Raw genomic sequence first — 15,142 nt, 5'->3', positions numbered from 1 at the left:
CCGTCCGAGGTATTATTGGTGGCATTGAATGGTCCAGTTGTCTTCGTTAGTGACGTGGGCAAGGGTTAGGCTCTTCATTGGGGAATGGTTTCGTTAGTCTCGCTTATTTCGTCTGTAGCCAATTTCGTCAATCCTATCAATTATTATAATAGAAAAAATGTATTTGAAGAATGAACAGTAGCCCATCAGACTTGATGGGCTACTGTTCATTAGCCAAAAAAAAAATCCAGTTATACCGAAGCTGCTGGAGCATATACAGTACACAAAATCTCCAAATTTTAGCTAATAAAGCCGAATACCGATGCTCTTGGAGATGCTCTAAGGGTTCTTAAGGAACTCAAATGTTAGAGGTTGATCATTGGGATTGGTGGTTTTTTTTTTTTTTTTTTAATGAAACCGGATTGTTATTCCTTCATTCCACAAGAAGTGTTGTGTCCTCACAAAAACCAATTGGACTAAAAAAAATAAGTCAGTAGTCCAATTCAGTCATCCACCCTCTAGCTTTTTGGTACTCTACTAGTTTCACATCGTAAACCGTTTAAATATGCAATCAAGCTTTCAGTTTTATATATATATGTACCTCGTTTTTTTTAAAGAAAATGAATATTTTAAGTAAAAAGATTCTAAAAAAAAAAATTACAAAAACTATAGCATTACATTAACAAAAACTATTAAGTTCCAGTTAATTCAATTAACACAAAAACCAATTAGACTAAAAAAATTAAGCCAGTAGTCCAATTCAGTCATCCACCCTCTAGCTTTTAGGTACTCTACTAGTTTCATATTGTAAACCGTTTAAATATGCAATCAAGCTTTCAGTTTTATATATATATATATATATATATATATATATATATATGTACCTCTTTTTTTTTAAAGAAAATGAATATTTTAAGTAAAAAGATTCTAAAAAAAATTACAAAAACTATAGCATTACATTAATAAAAACTATTAAGTTCCAATTAATTCAATTAGTAAAGTTTCTTATAATTGTATAAGAGATTTGAGATTCATTCTTTATTTATACAAAAAAAACTTATTGATATTTTGGCTAGAAGTTATCTCAAAAACAAAATCTAAAACCCTAATTTGAAATTGGATTTTCCTTTTGCATTAGCGTGGGTCCCACACAGACCGTTGGGGTAAGAAGATGAAAATCTAATAAGATCTGTTTTAGTTTACAACACACTTGAAGGGTCCCACAGGAAAACCAAGATCCCTTTCATTTCTTTTTCTTCGCAGTTCCCAGAGAGTCCAGGCCTCTCCTCTCAGCTATATACATAAATGCCGTCAATTTAACAGAGAGAGAAAATATGCAACGGACACGTAGGCGTGGGCGTAACGGAGCACAGTTGTGCGCCGTGATCTCAGCATTTCTCCTCCTCTTCCTCTCCGTTTCTCTCCTCTACTCTCGTCTCTCTCACTCTAACTCTCCCAACCGTCACTACCATTACCAAAACGACGTCGATTCCAACCGCCTCCTAGAAGACAACAGCGACGTCGTTTCCTCTGACGACAACAACAACAACAACGTCGACGACAAAATCGACATCCTCGACGAAGACCAGCAACAACAACGACAAGCCGTTTTAGAAGAAGGCGAGGAAGAAGAAGAAGGCGAAGAAGAAGAACAACAGCAAAACGACGAGTCGTTTACGTCGAGGAATTTGCCTAGGGTTTCCGGGTACTACTTCGACCATGTCACCGGAGCTATCAGGAAATCATTCAAGAAGAAGAAAACCACGACGAGGACGAGTTGGGACGAGGACGATTTGGTCGTCGATGGCGAAGATCGATTTCTAGGGTTTATGATGGGAAGTACGACTGTCGTTGACGACGATGATCGGAGTAAATCCGCGTTTGCCTCCGACGACGTGCCGTTGGACGAGACTGTACGGAGAAAAGCTGCAAATGTCGCGGTCGAAGAGGCGTTGTTGTTGAAAACGACGGGTCGTTTTAAGGCCTCGCCGTTGAGGGAAGTCTGGGGGGATTGGTTTGAAAAAAAGAGCGATTTTTTGCGGAAGGATATGATGTTCAAGTCCAATTTTGAGACTTTGAACCCTTTGAACAATCCAATGCTTCAAGACCCAGATGGGGTTGGGGTCACCACTTTCACTAGAGGTGATAGGTTGGTCCAGAAATGGTGGCTCAATGAGTTCAAGAGGGTACCCTTTTTGACCAAGAGGCCGTTGAGTGTTTCGGAGACTGGTAAGAGGTCGAAACCCGGTTTTAATGCTAATGCTAATGGTAGAGATTTGAGAAATGTAGATAATGGATTGAATAGTAAGGGAATTGTCGATACAAAAGATGAGGTTGTTTTGGGTATAGTTGGAAATGTAGATAATGGGTTGAATAGAAATGATGGGGTTTTGAGTTTGTCTGATGAGGGTGATAGGATGTTGAATGTTGAATTGGGTAAAAATGTAGGTAATGTGTTGAATAGTAGGGGAATTGTTGATAAGAACGGTGGGGTTTCGGGTTTATCTGATAAGAGTAAGAGTAAGAGAGCTGAGGCTAGGAGTTTAGTTAAAGATGTTGGTAATGGGTTGAATAGAAATAGAGTTGCTGATTCTGATGATAAGTTGAATGCTGAATTGGGTCGAAATGGTGGTGGGTTGGTTAATGTCGATAAAGGTGATATTGTTGGGGGCAAGACTGAGTTTTCAGGTCATATATATGCCAATGGAAAAAGATGGGGGTATTATCCCGGGGTACATCCACATCTGTCTTTTTCAGATTTTATGGATGCATTTTTTAGGAAGGGGAAGTGTGATGTGAGGGTCTTTATGGTGTGGAATTCGCCACCTTGGATGTATAGTGTGCGACATCAGCGGGGGCTTGAGAGTTTGCTCTCACAGCATCGAGATGCCTGTGTTGTGGTGTTCTCGGAAACGATTGAGCTTGATTTTTTCAAAGATAGCTTTGTGAAGGATGGGTATTTCTCTGATCTAACTGCCTCTTTTTCCTATATCTGTTTGTTCATTTGGTTTTGAAACTGTATTGTCTGAAATAAATTTTTTGTTTTTAGTTACAAAGTTGCTGTTGCAATGCCAAATCTTGATGAATTGCTGGAGGATACACCAACCCATGTATTTGCTTCTGTATGGTTTGAATGGAAAAAGACAAAGTTTTATCCTACGCACTATAGTGAGCTTGTCCGTCTTGCTGCTCTCTATAAGTAAGTATGCTTAGTGCCATATCAATATTTTCCATCTAGGGTAGTGAATCTTCAATTTTATCTTTTTGTGAGTTTTTCCAGTCCACTATGGACTATCTATTATGGAATCCTTGATTGGTTTCTATTTTAGTAAATGTGAAGATCTGATGAACATATAACTGATATAAGTGGGAAATGCAGCAGAACTTGGAGATGAAATCATGTAGAACAGAAGAAAAAGGACAAAAGGGGATCATGCATGTGAATATTAGATAAACACTACCACATTATAGTTGTAGGTCTGCATAATCTATGACCATGCTGCCATTGATCTTTAGCTCAAATGACATATCCTCTCCTTCTAAGAACAAGGTTGAAGGTGAGGTCATGGAGATGCACTTGGTGCATCTGTAGTTAGCAATAAAAAATCTATGAACATGCTAAATTGCTGGTTTTTCTGGGGGATTATCTTTAATTAAAATATTTGTTTATTGATTAAAATGAGGAACAATTTCAAATTATTTCTATAAGCTGTGCAAATATATTCAAATATGTGATTTCTGCTTGAGGCGTGCTTGATGCTCAATTTAAGGCTAGACACATGCCCTAGGATTTTTTTTTTTAATTTTTTAAATTCTGCATTTTATCTCAATTCTTCCTGACTATATACAGGAGCCACATATTAAACCATCAAGACTCCCTCCTTTTTACCCAATACCCTCTACTGCCAATTTTTGATTTTATTGAAACTAAGCCGTGGATGGGTTTCTACTCAATTCCAGATTTCAACTCATAGTATATAGAATGTTCTTTTATAACCGAATAAGGCCATATAAACTTTCCCTAAAATTAAATTTCTTCTAATCATTAACCGTTTTGGTTTACAAGGATTTAAAAAATAAAGATGTTTAGCTACAAAATTGATTGTAACTTTAGGCTACAACCTTACCCAATATCTTTTTATTGGAGGTGAATTTTAACAAATCCACCATTGGATTACATTTTCTTCTTATATCCTTTATGCTTGCAAAATTTCTAGAAAATTAAAGATCAAAAGCTATGTCATTAATAAATTGTTTAAATTGCAAGTTTTTGTAGTTTAAAATTATGTATAAAATATGAGCTTATAGATCATATAGTAAATAACATTCAATTATCACAAAATTTGACATGTGTATTAAGAGCGTAAAGAACATGTAATTCAAGGGTTAGATTTTCAAAATATGTAGTAATATTTATTTTATTGAGTAAAGTTGTAGCCTTAGGCTACAACCAATTTTGTAGCTAAATTTTGTCCGAGAAAGATTATTTATCCACCAAGAAGGATGTTGTTTGGCTGATGAGCAAAGTGCAGAAAATTACTGTCATTCTGAGGAGATGAAAGTCATCAGAATAATATTTTGCCTTTTTTTTTATAAGGTTAATTAGAAACATAGTTTAATTACTGTCCTTGGAGTAATTCAATGAACCAATGAACCAGTTACTAGTCTGGAGTCGAGGATCCTGAAGTTCTTCCAACTTAAAGCATATTGATTATTCAACCTCTTTGATTATTTCTCTTGAAGTTCTAATGAAACTAACCTTATTATTTACTTCTTTACATTGCTAAAGTTGAATGTTGGTTCACTGTATTAAGTGCTGCTCTCAAAGTAGAATTTTACCAGCATTCGTTGTTGATCAATTATGTTTTCATAGGTACTCTGTAGTTGTGAGGCAAGACAGTTTTACTATATGGCTCTGCTTTATATTCAGGAGATAGTAATGTAACTGTTTTTCCATAATTTTGTGTCTTTGATTGTCTATAAAAAAATGCTGGCCTTACAAGTCATTCCCGCATGAAAAAGTCAAGTCAAATTTTATTTTGCATTTTTTTACTGGATATGCATAATGAGAAAGTTGGGTACTATTTTCCTGTAAGCTTTTCTGGTAAGCCAGACTGTACTGGGAAAAGAGACTTTCATTTCACTTCCTCCAGGATAGTCTTGACAATAAATGAGTTTCTTATTAAAGATGCTTTCATGGAGACTGCGTTTTGACTGCTTCCTGAGAAGATTATACTGATGCAACTATATTTTGTTTTCCCTTATGTACATTGAGGAGGAAATTATTCATGTTTATTGAGTTCTTACTTCTTAGGCTTGCTTGTGTCAGTTTTTATTTTCTTGTACGAAACTAGTTATTAATAGTTGGTTCATTGTGATATGTCATATGCTATCTAATTTTCCAAATGCTGATATTGGTCATCTACCATGTGTAATTATTTGTTCTTTTGTTGTGTTTTCCAGATATGGTGGAATATATCTTGATTCTGATATTATAGTTTTGAGACCACTATCTTTGCTTAATAATTCTGTTGGTATGGAGGATCATCTTGCTGGAAGTTCTCTGAATGGTGCTGTGATGGCATTTAGGAAGCAAAGGTACTAACAGAACATATTTGCTGATGATGTTAGAGCCCCTCCCTCCGGGTTCTTTCTTCCCTTTCTTCACTAGATTTTTAAAATTTTCTTCTGCGCACTTGACCACCAACCCCCCCCCCCCCCCCCGGGCACACACACACACACACACACACACACACACACACACACACACACACAAAGCAAATAAAAAACTTTTATGGTTACATGTTTTGTTTGTGGTGCATTTTGTTCTTGTCTCTGATCTGTTTCTAAACATCACATTGAACTGTAATAACTTTCCTGAAAAAGGTTGAGTAATGAGATGGGTTGGAGGGAAAGAATTGTTTTAGAAATTCAAAGAATGGATTATGTTCGAGTATCAGACATGGAGCTGATGTTTATTATGTATTTTTTTTGGGAAATTTTATTTGCAGATTTGTCTTGTTCATTTATTGGGGAAAAGAAGTTCTATATGATCAACTACTCGTTTTTTTTTTTTGGCAATTGACACTGTATGTTTAAATATGATATTTCTTCCCCTTTCCATGCAGTCCCTTCATAATGGAGTGCCTGAAAGAGTTCTATATGACTTATGATGACACTCAATTGAGATGGAATGGGGCTGAACTTTTGACAAGAGTTTCCAGAAAGTTTTGGAGTCAAGAGAAACTATCCATTAAACAGCTGGAACTGAATGTGCAAGATTCTTTCATTTTCTTCCCTATCAGTTCTCAAAATATCTCAAGGTATATTTCTAAATCCTTTTCCATCTTATATGTTTTAGTGCATACATATGTGAGGGAATTTTCATCCACTTAATTTTTGAGCATGAGCATGGTTATATTTTTGAGAGACAAATTAAGCAGAATTCTTCTATTCTGTAGCCTTTAAAGTAAAATTGAGTTTGTAGATCACCTATCAATCAATTAATTGTATGCTTCAATGATATGGGAGCCTATTCTGTGATGGTTTTGGAGTAAATCTTATGATGCCAAACATTTAGAAGTTAGTTATTGGGTGGAGGCAAATAGCTGGTATACTGCTTTATTAGGGTTTACTGATCAATATTATGAACTGGCGATCAATTCTTTTAAACTAAAATCTATTCAATGAGTTTTGAATGTCCAGACGTAAGTCCTCAATTGGATAACCTAGGACATTATATCCATGGAATTTGACTGCCCAGTTTCTGGAGCAGGAGCAGATTATAGCCGTGAACAATGTGCTTTCCTAATTTTACATTTGGATAGGGTTGAGACTAGGTCAGGCATAGAGCTTTTGTATGTAAGTTCCAATTAGTCTTAATTCAATATTTGTGGTTCTTAATCATTGAATCAGTAAAAATTTGCAAATCACTCAAAATCACAATCCATACCAGCAGGGCACCAAAATAAAGTCTTAGTTTTGTATTATAAAAGCCTTCTTCCGTTCTTCTGGAAATTCATTTTTTGTATTTAATAATGCTGAGTTATAATTGATACAAGAATCCAATTAACAGGTGCCCTTGGGGCATCCATTAATAAACCATTTCAGAAAACTTTTTTATGGGAAATTGAAAAAGCTGTCAAAAAAATCAGTTGCTTTTCCTTTTCCAATAAAAAGTTTCCTAAAATAGTTCATTAATGAATGCCCATCTGTTTGTAAAATCCTTGATACATTAATGAGCTTAAGTCTTTTTTCTTTTTTCTTTGCTGGAATGGGCTAGAGCTATTCAAGCTTTCTCTTGTGATTCTTTCTTTGATTTGTTAGAGCTATGCTCTTTGAAATGTTGATGTTGGTTTTCTTTGTATACCCCTGTATACTTGGAAGTTTTTCTGATTTAATAAAGATTGTTACTTATAAAAAAAAAAAAAAAAAAAATTCTTTCAAAAATTTTTTTCCAAAGAACTTACTGATATTGTCCAATATATATATTTTAATTTATCAAATATTTAACCAGTCGAGCCTATTTGTATGTTTTCATGATCATGAACAATTTGGAATACAATGAACAAGATTGAGAAGCATTAAAACTTCTCTTTTGTTGTATTTCTTAGAGAAAATTACAAAGAACACTCACACCTAAAATTAACAATTTCTTGGCAGTTGAGTTTAAACATTGAAGTTGATTGAAGGCTAAACGGCATAAAATGTTTATGGGGGTTGATAGACTTTAAAAGGTTCGTAGTTTTAACAAGTACTATAAACAGTAGCTTGTGTGGTCACAGTAAAATGTAATTACAGACAAAAAGAATATCTTTGTTGGTAGAAATTTCAAATAAGGAAAGGGATTTTGGCCATGCAAGCCTTATAGGAATGGTAAGATACTTTGGAGATGTCTGTTTTACAGCTCTGATGGCTTATTCACTGTCAATATATATATATATATATATATATATATATTCGTGCAAGATGTTGAAGGTGCATGCTTAGCTGCCAACGGGGGTTGGTTCAGTTGGTAAGGCTCGAATGCTTCGCCCAAAAGGCCTAGGTTCGAGTCCTGCTGTCAGCAGTCCTCCTTGGTGGGGGTGATCTATAAGTCTAATGTAAGTCCTCTGTGAGGTCTGCGGCTTGCCCTGGCCCTGGTATGGGGTAGCTCTCCTCACCTAAAATTTTGTTTACCAAAAAAAAAAAAAAAGGATAGCATGCTTAGCTGGTAAGGTTCTGGGCAGTTGCATTGGAAATTTGGGATCAAATCCTGCCTTTGCTAAGGATGAGGGTTTAAGAAGTTGCAGCTGTTACTCCCTTTGTTTAATCTACTAGCTAAGGTGTTTTCATTACGTTAATGATGTCCAGAGATACCTATAAAAAAAAAAATGATGTCTATAGATATGTATAGTATTGATACTTTAATTAGCCAAAATCAGATGATATATGTGTTTCATTTGGGTCCTTATCTGTATTTGTTTTTTGTTTGTTTGTTTCTTTAATTCTTGGATATTTTATTTTTGTGGGTCTGAGGGACATTTGAGATAGATGTTTCGTTAATTATGGATGCAAGCTCAAAGGTGATTCCACTATATCTCCTCTGGTGTGTTTTTTAAAGCTCAAGATATTCTTCTTAAATTGCTTTTCTCTTGGACTTCCTTGGTTTTCCAAGTGGTCTGTCCATTCCTCTTTGGAGGTTTAAGATTCTTTTGTTTGTTTTTCTGTCTGTTTGTTGGTTCGATGCTTGCACTGGCTTTAGCATTTAGGCTTTCCTTTCTTTCTAAAAACATTTTCATCTTATTTATCAGATACTCTTTTAACTGGAATTGAATCTTCAAGTTAAACTAGAAGAGATGTTTCCAGTGCCTAATGAACAAAATTATAGATCACATTATTATTATTATTATTGCTGTTTCCATAATTATGTCATTTGATCAAGGGTCTCTTTGTTGATGTGTTATCCTCGTATAAGCTGGGCCAGTTTATACACGTTTAGCTGACATAAAAAATCAGCTCACCTGTGTCATTGATTGTTTTGCTTCCCAGAGCCATATAGTTGCCATGTGTGTTTGTCTGATTATGTTCCCTTAAATTTTTTCTATTATATGGTTCTGTCCTCTATGTTTTTAAAACAAATTGTGTAGTGCCTTTGGTTCATATGGCTCTCATATTCTTGTTTATTATTTAACCCATTTGAGCTGCAAACAGATATTTTACTGCACCGGCAACTGAGACTGAGAAAGCTCGACAAGATGATTTGTTCAGAAAGATGCTGGATAAGTCGTTGACTTTTCATTTTTGGAACAGCTTGACATCTGCTCTCATTCCAGAGCCAGAGAGCCTTGTAAATAGGCTTATTGATCACACCTGTATCCGATGTTTTGATGTGTTGTGAATTTCACATAGGATTATCTGATCATAAAGAATGTAGCAAATTGAATTCAAAATTATTAAAGCATCCACGTTCTAGGTGTTTCTCGAGAAATCTTAGGCTTTGAGCTGTATCGGCCATAAGAGTTTAGGATGGGGGGACATGAAGAGCATCCATATTCATATAGGTCTACAGTTTTGTAGCTATGTATTTGTTATGTTAAAAGAAAAAGGGTCTTCCTTTTTTGGTGGTAAATTATATAGGAGAACATTTTTACTCTGATTTGTTTCTGAGAAGGCTGTTGTTATTTACTTATTGGCCTACCTCATTCTTCTCACAATGTATCATCAAGTTAAATTTGAATGTGATATATCATATACTTTATTTTATTGATTGAAAGATTAGTTCCCTGTGATAATAAGAGACCATAACTCTTCCTTCTTCTTTTTTTCGGATAAAGAGACCATTTGTCATTGATCAATATGGAAATGTATTTAGATGCTTCATCATATATTATGTAATTCTTCCCTTAGTGCAACTCGAGAGAGATCTTTTTACATCAACTGAGCACTAATCATTTCAAAAACAGCTCCAAATATGATCAACAGTTTTCTATATAGATCCTTTTTGCATACAGAGAAACAACTATAAATTCAACAAGCAAAGCATAAAAAGCATGGGTCATCATGAAAAGCAAGGTATTTACTTCCACATCAAGCTGGCCATCCCTTCAACACCAGGTGCCAGCCTAGCCTCATTTGATTACCATTTCTTTTCATCCGGTCCTCACCTGCCCTTTTTGAGACACTTCTAATAAGAGCAAGAGGTAAAGTAGTAGAAGAAATGATAGCAAAGCATTTACAATGAAACACTCTTTAATCCACAGCATTAGGCCCAAAGCATCTCCTTTGCAAAGGGTTCCATACCCATTGCACAAGAAACCTTCTTCCTTTCACTCCGTTCACATTATACCCATTTCCCCATGAGTCTGTAAACACCTTCCCCACATATCCACCACCCCCACCACTCCCATAAACACCAACACACAGATCTGCTATCTCAGTTGGTGCAGTTGGATCATCACCAGCATACCATGCATTCACAAGTGGGTTACTTGACACTTCAGCTAGCTCATGAGCAATCACACTGATCATTCCATCAGTACCCACATCTCCATTAGGTGCATGCATTATATTGTTGCCTCCATTTGTGCTTGGTGGTGGCTTACCTGAATTCTTAGGCCATGCAAATGGATAGGCACAGATGCCTGGACACTGAGTTCCACTATTACCAACCCACGCATAAGGTACAGTGACACCAACAATGTTTGGGAAAGTGAAGTAGTGAAAGCCACAGACCGCTCTACAAAAGTCTTGGACTTGAACATCTGAAGAAGACAGCACTAAGTAGAGGCCATTGTGAGGATTGAGAGGTAGAGGTCTTGGATATGAAGTGACAGCAGTTTTGATGATAGATTGGATTGCTAAACGACTGAGATAGCCACCATGGGAGTATTTAGTGTCATAGAACTCACCTGAGAGGGCTATATTCCCTGTGATATTTGATCCTGTTTGGTCAGTGTAGAGCCTGACAGTCCTCCACCAATCAGAGACTGAAGGGTAAGAAGAAGATGAAGAGAGGGAATAGAGGAAATCTCTAATAATGGTTTGTTGGGTTGGGTTCCAATGGCCATACCAGATTATATAAAGATTTATAGGAGATGCGAGGACAGGACCCATGTGGTACTGAAGGTCCACTAGATCTGAGGAGCCCTCATAGTTCTTTCCTTGATTGAATTGCATGTTTTGGTTCCATGAAAGAGCTAGCGTAGAAAAGCAAAAGCAAGAAATCAAGAGGAAATGGTAGTGGTGATGCTTTTGCATTTTGATCTTATTGCTAATGGTACTTGTGGTGGTGAGTCTTGGTGACAGTTAGAGGAAGCTCTCTTTATAAAGAGAAACTAATGGGAAGTTAAGAGGTGGGTGAGAGAGATTCTGCTATAGTATTTGCTTGTGGTGGACAGTGGCTTGCATGTTTACATAATTCTATGTCCATCATTTTCTACTTTTTAATGATAACTATGTTGCTCCCCTTTGCTTTTTCACTATTTAATATTTTTGTTCAGATACTACAAAAGGTGTTAGGCTAACAAACCTATAAATGTATTTCATAATTTAGTACAACTCCTGTATAAACTATGGTAGGAATTGGGATCAGAACATGAACACTTTAATTGTTAATACTTCTTAGTTAGGATGCAGGTTTATCTCTCTCTCAAGAGTTTTTGTTTCTTGTCACATCTATTTCAACCGGTCAATTTTAAAATAATAAGTTTAGAGATACAAAATTTTTCATAACTACTGAGTTTGTATACTATAATATACTATAAAAAAAAATCTCACTAATAAAAATGATACAAGTAATTGACTTTTGTAAAAATGATGTAACTTCCATTACAACTTGTTACATTAACAATTATAAAAAAGAGTATGGAATTTTTTATATTTCTAACATTACTCATATATATATATATATATATATATATATTTTTTTTTTTCCCTTTCATTTTAAAAAGCCTAGATACCTTGAGTTTTTTATATTCTATTTCAACCGGTCAATTTTAAAATAATAAGTTTAGAGATACAAAATTTTTCATAACTACTGAGTTTGTATACTATAATATACTATAAAAAAAAATCTCACTAATAAAAATGATATAAGTAACTGACTTTTGTAAAAATGATGTAACTTCCATTACAACTTGTTATGTTAACAATTATAAAAAAGAGTATGAAATTTTTTATATTTCTAACATTACTCATATATATATATATATATATATATATTTTTTTTTTTTCTTTCATTTTAAAAAGCCTAGATACCTTGCGTTTTTTATATTTCTTTCTTATTAGTCCGTGGAAAGATAGAATGACCGACTTTGAATCTTTGGAATAAAATAACAAGTATGATACATAGTTTATGAATTATGTTACAAAAACAATTAATTTATTCTTAAACTTATTGTATAATGTGGCATAAAGAATTATAGGTTAAACAATGTTGCTTGTGCTGTGTTACAACTTACAAGTTCTTAATCTTACAAATAAAGAATTATGGGTTAAACAGAAAATGCCAAACACATAAGATTTGTTTGTAAGTTTTTGGTTTAAACTGTAAAAGACAAACCAGCTGTCAGTTATATTTGCAAAGAGCAATATATATATATATATTATCAAACTCTTTTACACAAGAAGACTTTTGATATAAAGTACTCAATAGAGTATCTTTGAAATAAAAAGAACATGTAATGAGTCCCCACGATTTGGCCTCTAATTGGCAGTGATATATATATCATTTTTAATGAAATCTCTTGACCCAAACCCAATTGAGATTAGCATAAAGTCAGAGACAATAAAGGTTAGGAAAAGAACGATGAGGGTCAAAACCAGATGTGTAAAAATGAATGATGGGTGTCCCCTGTAGTAAAAGCAAGCATGTGATGCCTTTATGAAAATTTCCTTCCTTTAAGACTAGGACAATTTGACTTTCCAAATCTTTGACAATCTATGTTTCTTTAGGGCCCTAGGCACAAAAAAGTATTAGGACTTGTGCTATATAGATTATAGACAACCAATCTCATTCAATAAATTTCCAGATAAAAAGGTTGATTGAAAACAATGTTGAGCAAGATAAGTAACTTGCAAAATGGGTAAACCTTAAGAGTTGGAGAAAGTTTAAGAATGAGAGTCACAAGAAAAAAGGACCAGCAAGAAGGTTGTACTTGCTTCTTTAATATGTGGGGTTTCATGACTTAAAACTCTCAATAAAAATCCATGCCACCATGAGTGATTGTGGTATCTTCTAATGGCAAGTATATACTTTGATGAAAGGCAAGTAAAATATCTTGCAATCACGCAAAGGTAGGAAGTGCATGTGGTCCCTTAACAACTCCCTTTCCTTAAAAATAGGGATTGAATGAATTCTAATTAAACAAAGCTTAAAAAGGCCTCTATTCTAGCAACAAAATAATCAAAGAATATTCTTAAAGGAAAAAAAAAAGGGGTCTAGTAACTCATGAAGCATAAATAAATTTGCCTTGGATTCCATTTTAAAAGAGAAACTCTAGAGGCATATCTAAATACACACCCAAATCCATAACATACTTAAGTGTAATCTTGTAATTAATGTACCTAAATTCAATTTTTTTAGTAAGTATTAGTGGTAGTCCCATGTGTAAGTGCTATAATCCAATTACAAGTTAACATCCAAACATACTATGAAATTGGATGTGGGTTTTAGTGTGTTAGTGTGTGGACTGTTTTTTTAACCCCTTCATAAATGGTTCAATTTTATATTAAGATTTTGGATTAATAGAAGTTTGAATTCAAGGGTCGTAGGCTCATAGCCTCCCTTCCTCTTAAAATTTTAAATAAGTATATATTATTTAAAGTCACACAAAGTGAAATTTGATCCAGTCATAAGCCTTAGTTTCAAAATTTTGAGGTCAGTTATGGATCCCTAATTGATTAGTTAAGGTTAGCTACATGTATAATGTTATACTCCATTTTGTTGTATTTGAAATTATATATATAACATGAAAGATAGAAAAATTAATTTTCTGATACTAGAATAATTATAGTAACTAGTAAATATATTATATACAGAATCACCAACCTTGAAAAAACATACATACTCAAGTCATGAGAAATGAGACACCACTACAAAATAAATTTACAAGATTAAGCAATTTTGTGTGTGTGTGTGTGGATAATTCGATAGTTGGGAAGTAAGGATTTGAATTGTGGTCATTTCTATTGGAAACACTATGAAATTTCAGCTGATCAATAACTTGATGATTAAAAAACTTTATTATCTTAAATAGTTAACAAAACCCTCTATATATATGCCAATCGTGAAAACCACAAACAAGTGGTACCAAATAAAAAAGATAGAGAAAGAGCAACAGTGTAACTGCAGCAAAAATGAAACTCCCAAAGCAAACATAAAGAGTATAGAGACAATCTCTTGAATGAAACAAGAGTCTAGCAATAGGTTTGCAAAGTTCTTTGTTCATAGAACCTTGGTAGTTAGAAAGATCTTTGAATATCTTCCATTTTATATTAATCCTAAGAATTATTGCTTAAATTAGGTGACGTAACTATGTATTAGTAACTGGAAGATTGGTGCAATGAACTTTGGTATGTCAAACTTCACATGCACAATGTGGTCCGAATTTCTCTTAAAAAATTAAAATATTGCTTTCGACTGATTACAATATGAATTTTTTTTATTATTATTTTGGAATATAAGTACGGTTCTTGATTAAATGGACTCATAATCATGATCCACTAGTTTTTTTTTTGAAAGAAAAAAAATGGGACTCACGTGTGGCAGTCATTGTCCCACGCCCTATGGTACAGTTGGGTAAGCCCATGGGTACCACCAGCTCGAACTGGAACTCGGAAACTCTGAACCCACACACACTCCAAGCTCTATTGGTTTTTGGGACTTCTAGAAATTGCAATTACAGTCCTTGTGAGAACTCGAACCTGGGATGTGGTGAAACCTCAGCAGTCACCTACCAGTTGTACCACACCCACTGGTGGTTCATGATCCACTAGTTTTAATCCTTGTGGACTCTCTAAACATGTAAAGGTGGATCCAATTGAGGTGTTGCATAATTGATAATTGGTACAGGGTTCTTATGGCAAGATCATTGCGTTGAGCTAAAAGTTCGTCCTTTACTAAGTTTCACTCCCTTCCTTCCAAACTGGCCATTAATACTTTAGTGAAAAAGCCATTGATAAT

At 34.6% G+C, this 15,142-nt stretch overlaps 2 protein-coding genes across 3 annotated transcripts; one reads left to right on the top strand and one right to left on the bottom strand.

The window, feature by feature from the left end:
* The first annotated feature begins 1,204 nt into the window (after positions 1–1,204).
* LOC115968265 (uncharacterized protein At4g19900) lies at positions 1,205–9,725 on the top strand. 2 transcript variants are annotated; one of them, XM_031087601.1, is made up of 5 exons: positions 1,205–2,935; positions 3,029–3,178; positions 5,443–5,577; positions 6,108–6,302; positions 9,172–9,725. In XM_031087601.1, exons 1-5 carry the CDS (start codon positions 1,314–1,316, stop codon positions 9,356–9,358), a joined length of 2,289 nt encoding a protein of 762 aa, XP_030943461.1. In that variant the 5' UTR covers positions 1,205–1,313; the 3' UTR covers positions 9,359–9,725. The 2 variants fall into 2 exon arrangements, with proteins under 2 accessions (XP_030943461.1, XP_030943462.1); XM_031087602.1 differs by lacking the exon at positions 5,443–5,577.
* A 127-nt stretch (positions 9,726–9,852) lies between these two features.
* LOC115968887 (protein EXORDIUM-like 7) lies at positions 9,853–11,544 on the bottom strand. The gene has a single exon (XM_031088428.1). It carries the CDS (start codon positions 11,215–11,217, stop codon positions 10,210–10,212), a length of 1,008 nt encoding a protein of 335 aa, XP_030944288.1. The 5' UTR covers positions 11,218–11,544; the 3' UTR covers positions 9,853–10,209.
* Positions 11,545–15,142: the final 3,598 nt, after the last annotated feature.

Source organism: Quercus lobata, chromosome 11, assembly GCF_001633185.2.
Source record: "Quercus lobata isolate SW786 chromosome 11, ValleyOak3.0 Primary Assembly, whole genome shotgun sequence".
In the NCBI taxonomy this organism is placed as follows: domain Eukaryota; kingdom Viridiplantae; phylum Streptophyta; class Magnoliopsida; order Fagales; family Fagaceae; genus Quercus; species Quercus lobata.
This window is presented reverse-complemented; position numbering and strand designations above follow the sequence as displayed.

Coding starts and splice junctions, on each gene's coding strand:
- LOC115968265 (XM_031087601.1), top strand. CDS start 1,314: ATGCAACGGACACGTAGGCGTGGGCGTAACGGAGCACAGTTGTGCGCC. Junction 5,578..6,107: donor ATGGCATTTAGGAAGCAAAG/GTACTAACAGAA, acceptor CTTTCCATGCAG/TCCCTTCATAATGGAGTGCC. Junction 6,303..9,171: donor AGTTCTCAAAATATCTCAAG/GTATATTTCTAA, acceptor AGCTGCAAACAG/ATATTTTACTGCACCGGCAA.
- LOC115968887 (XM_031088428.1), bottom strand. CDS start 11,217: ATGCAAAAGCATCACCACTACCATTTCCTCTTGATTTCTTGCTTTTGC.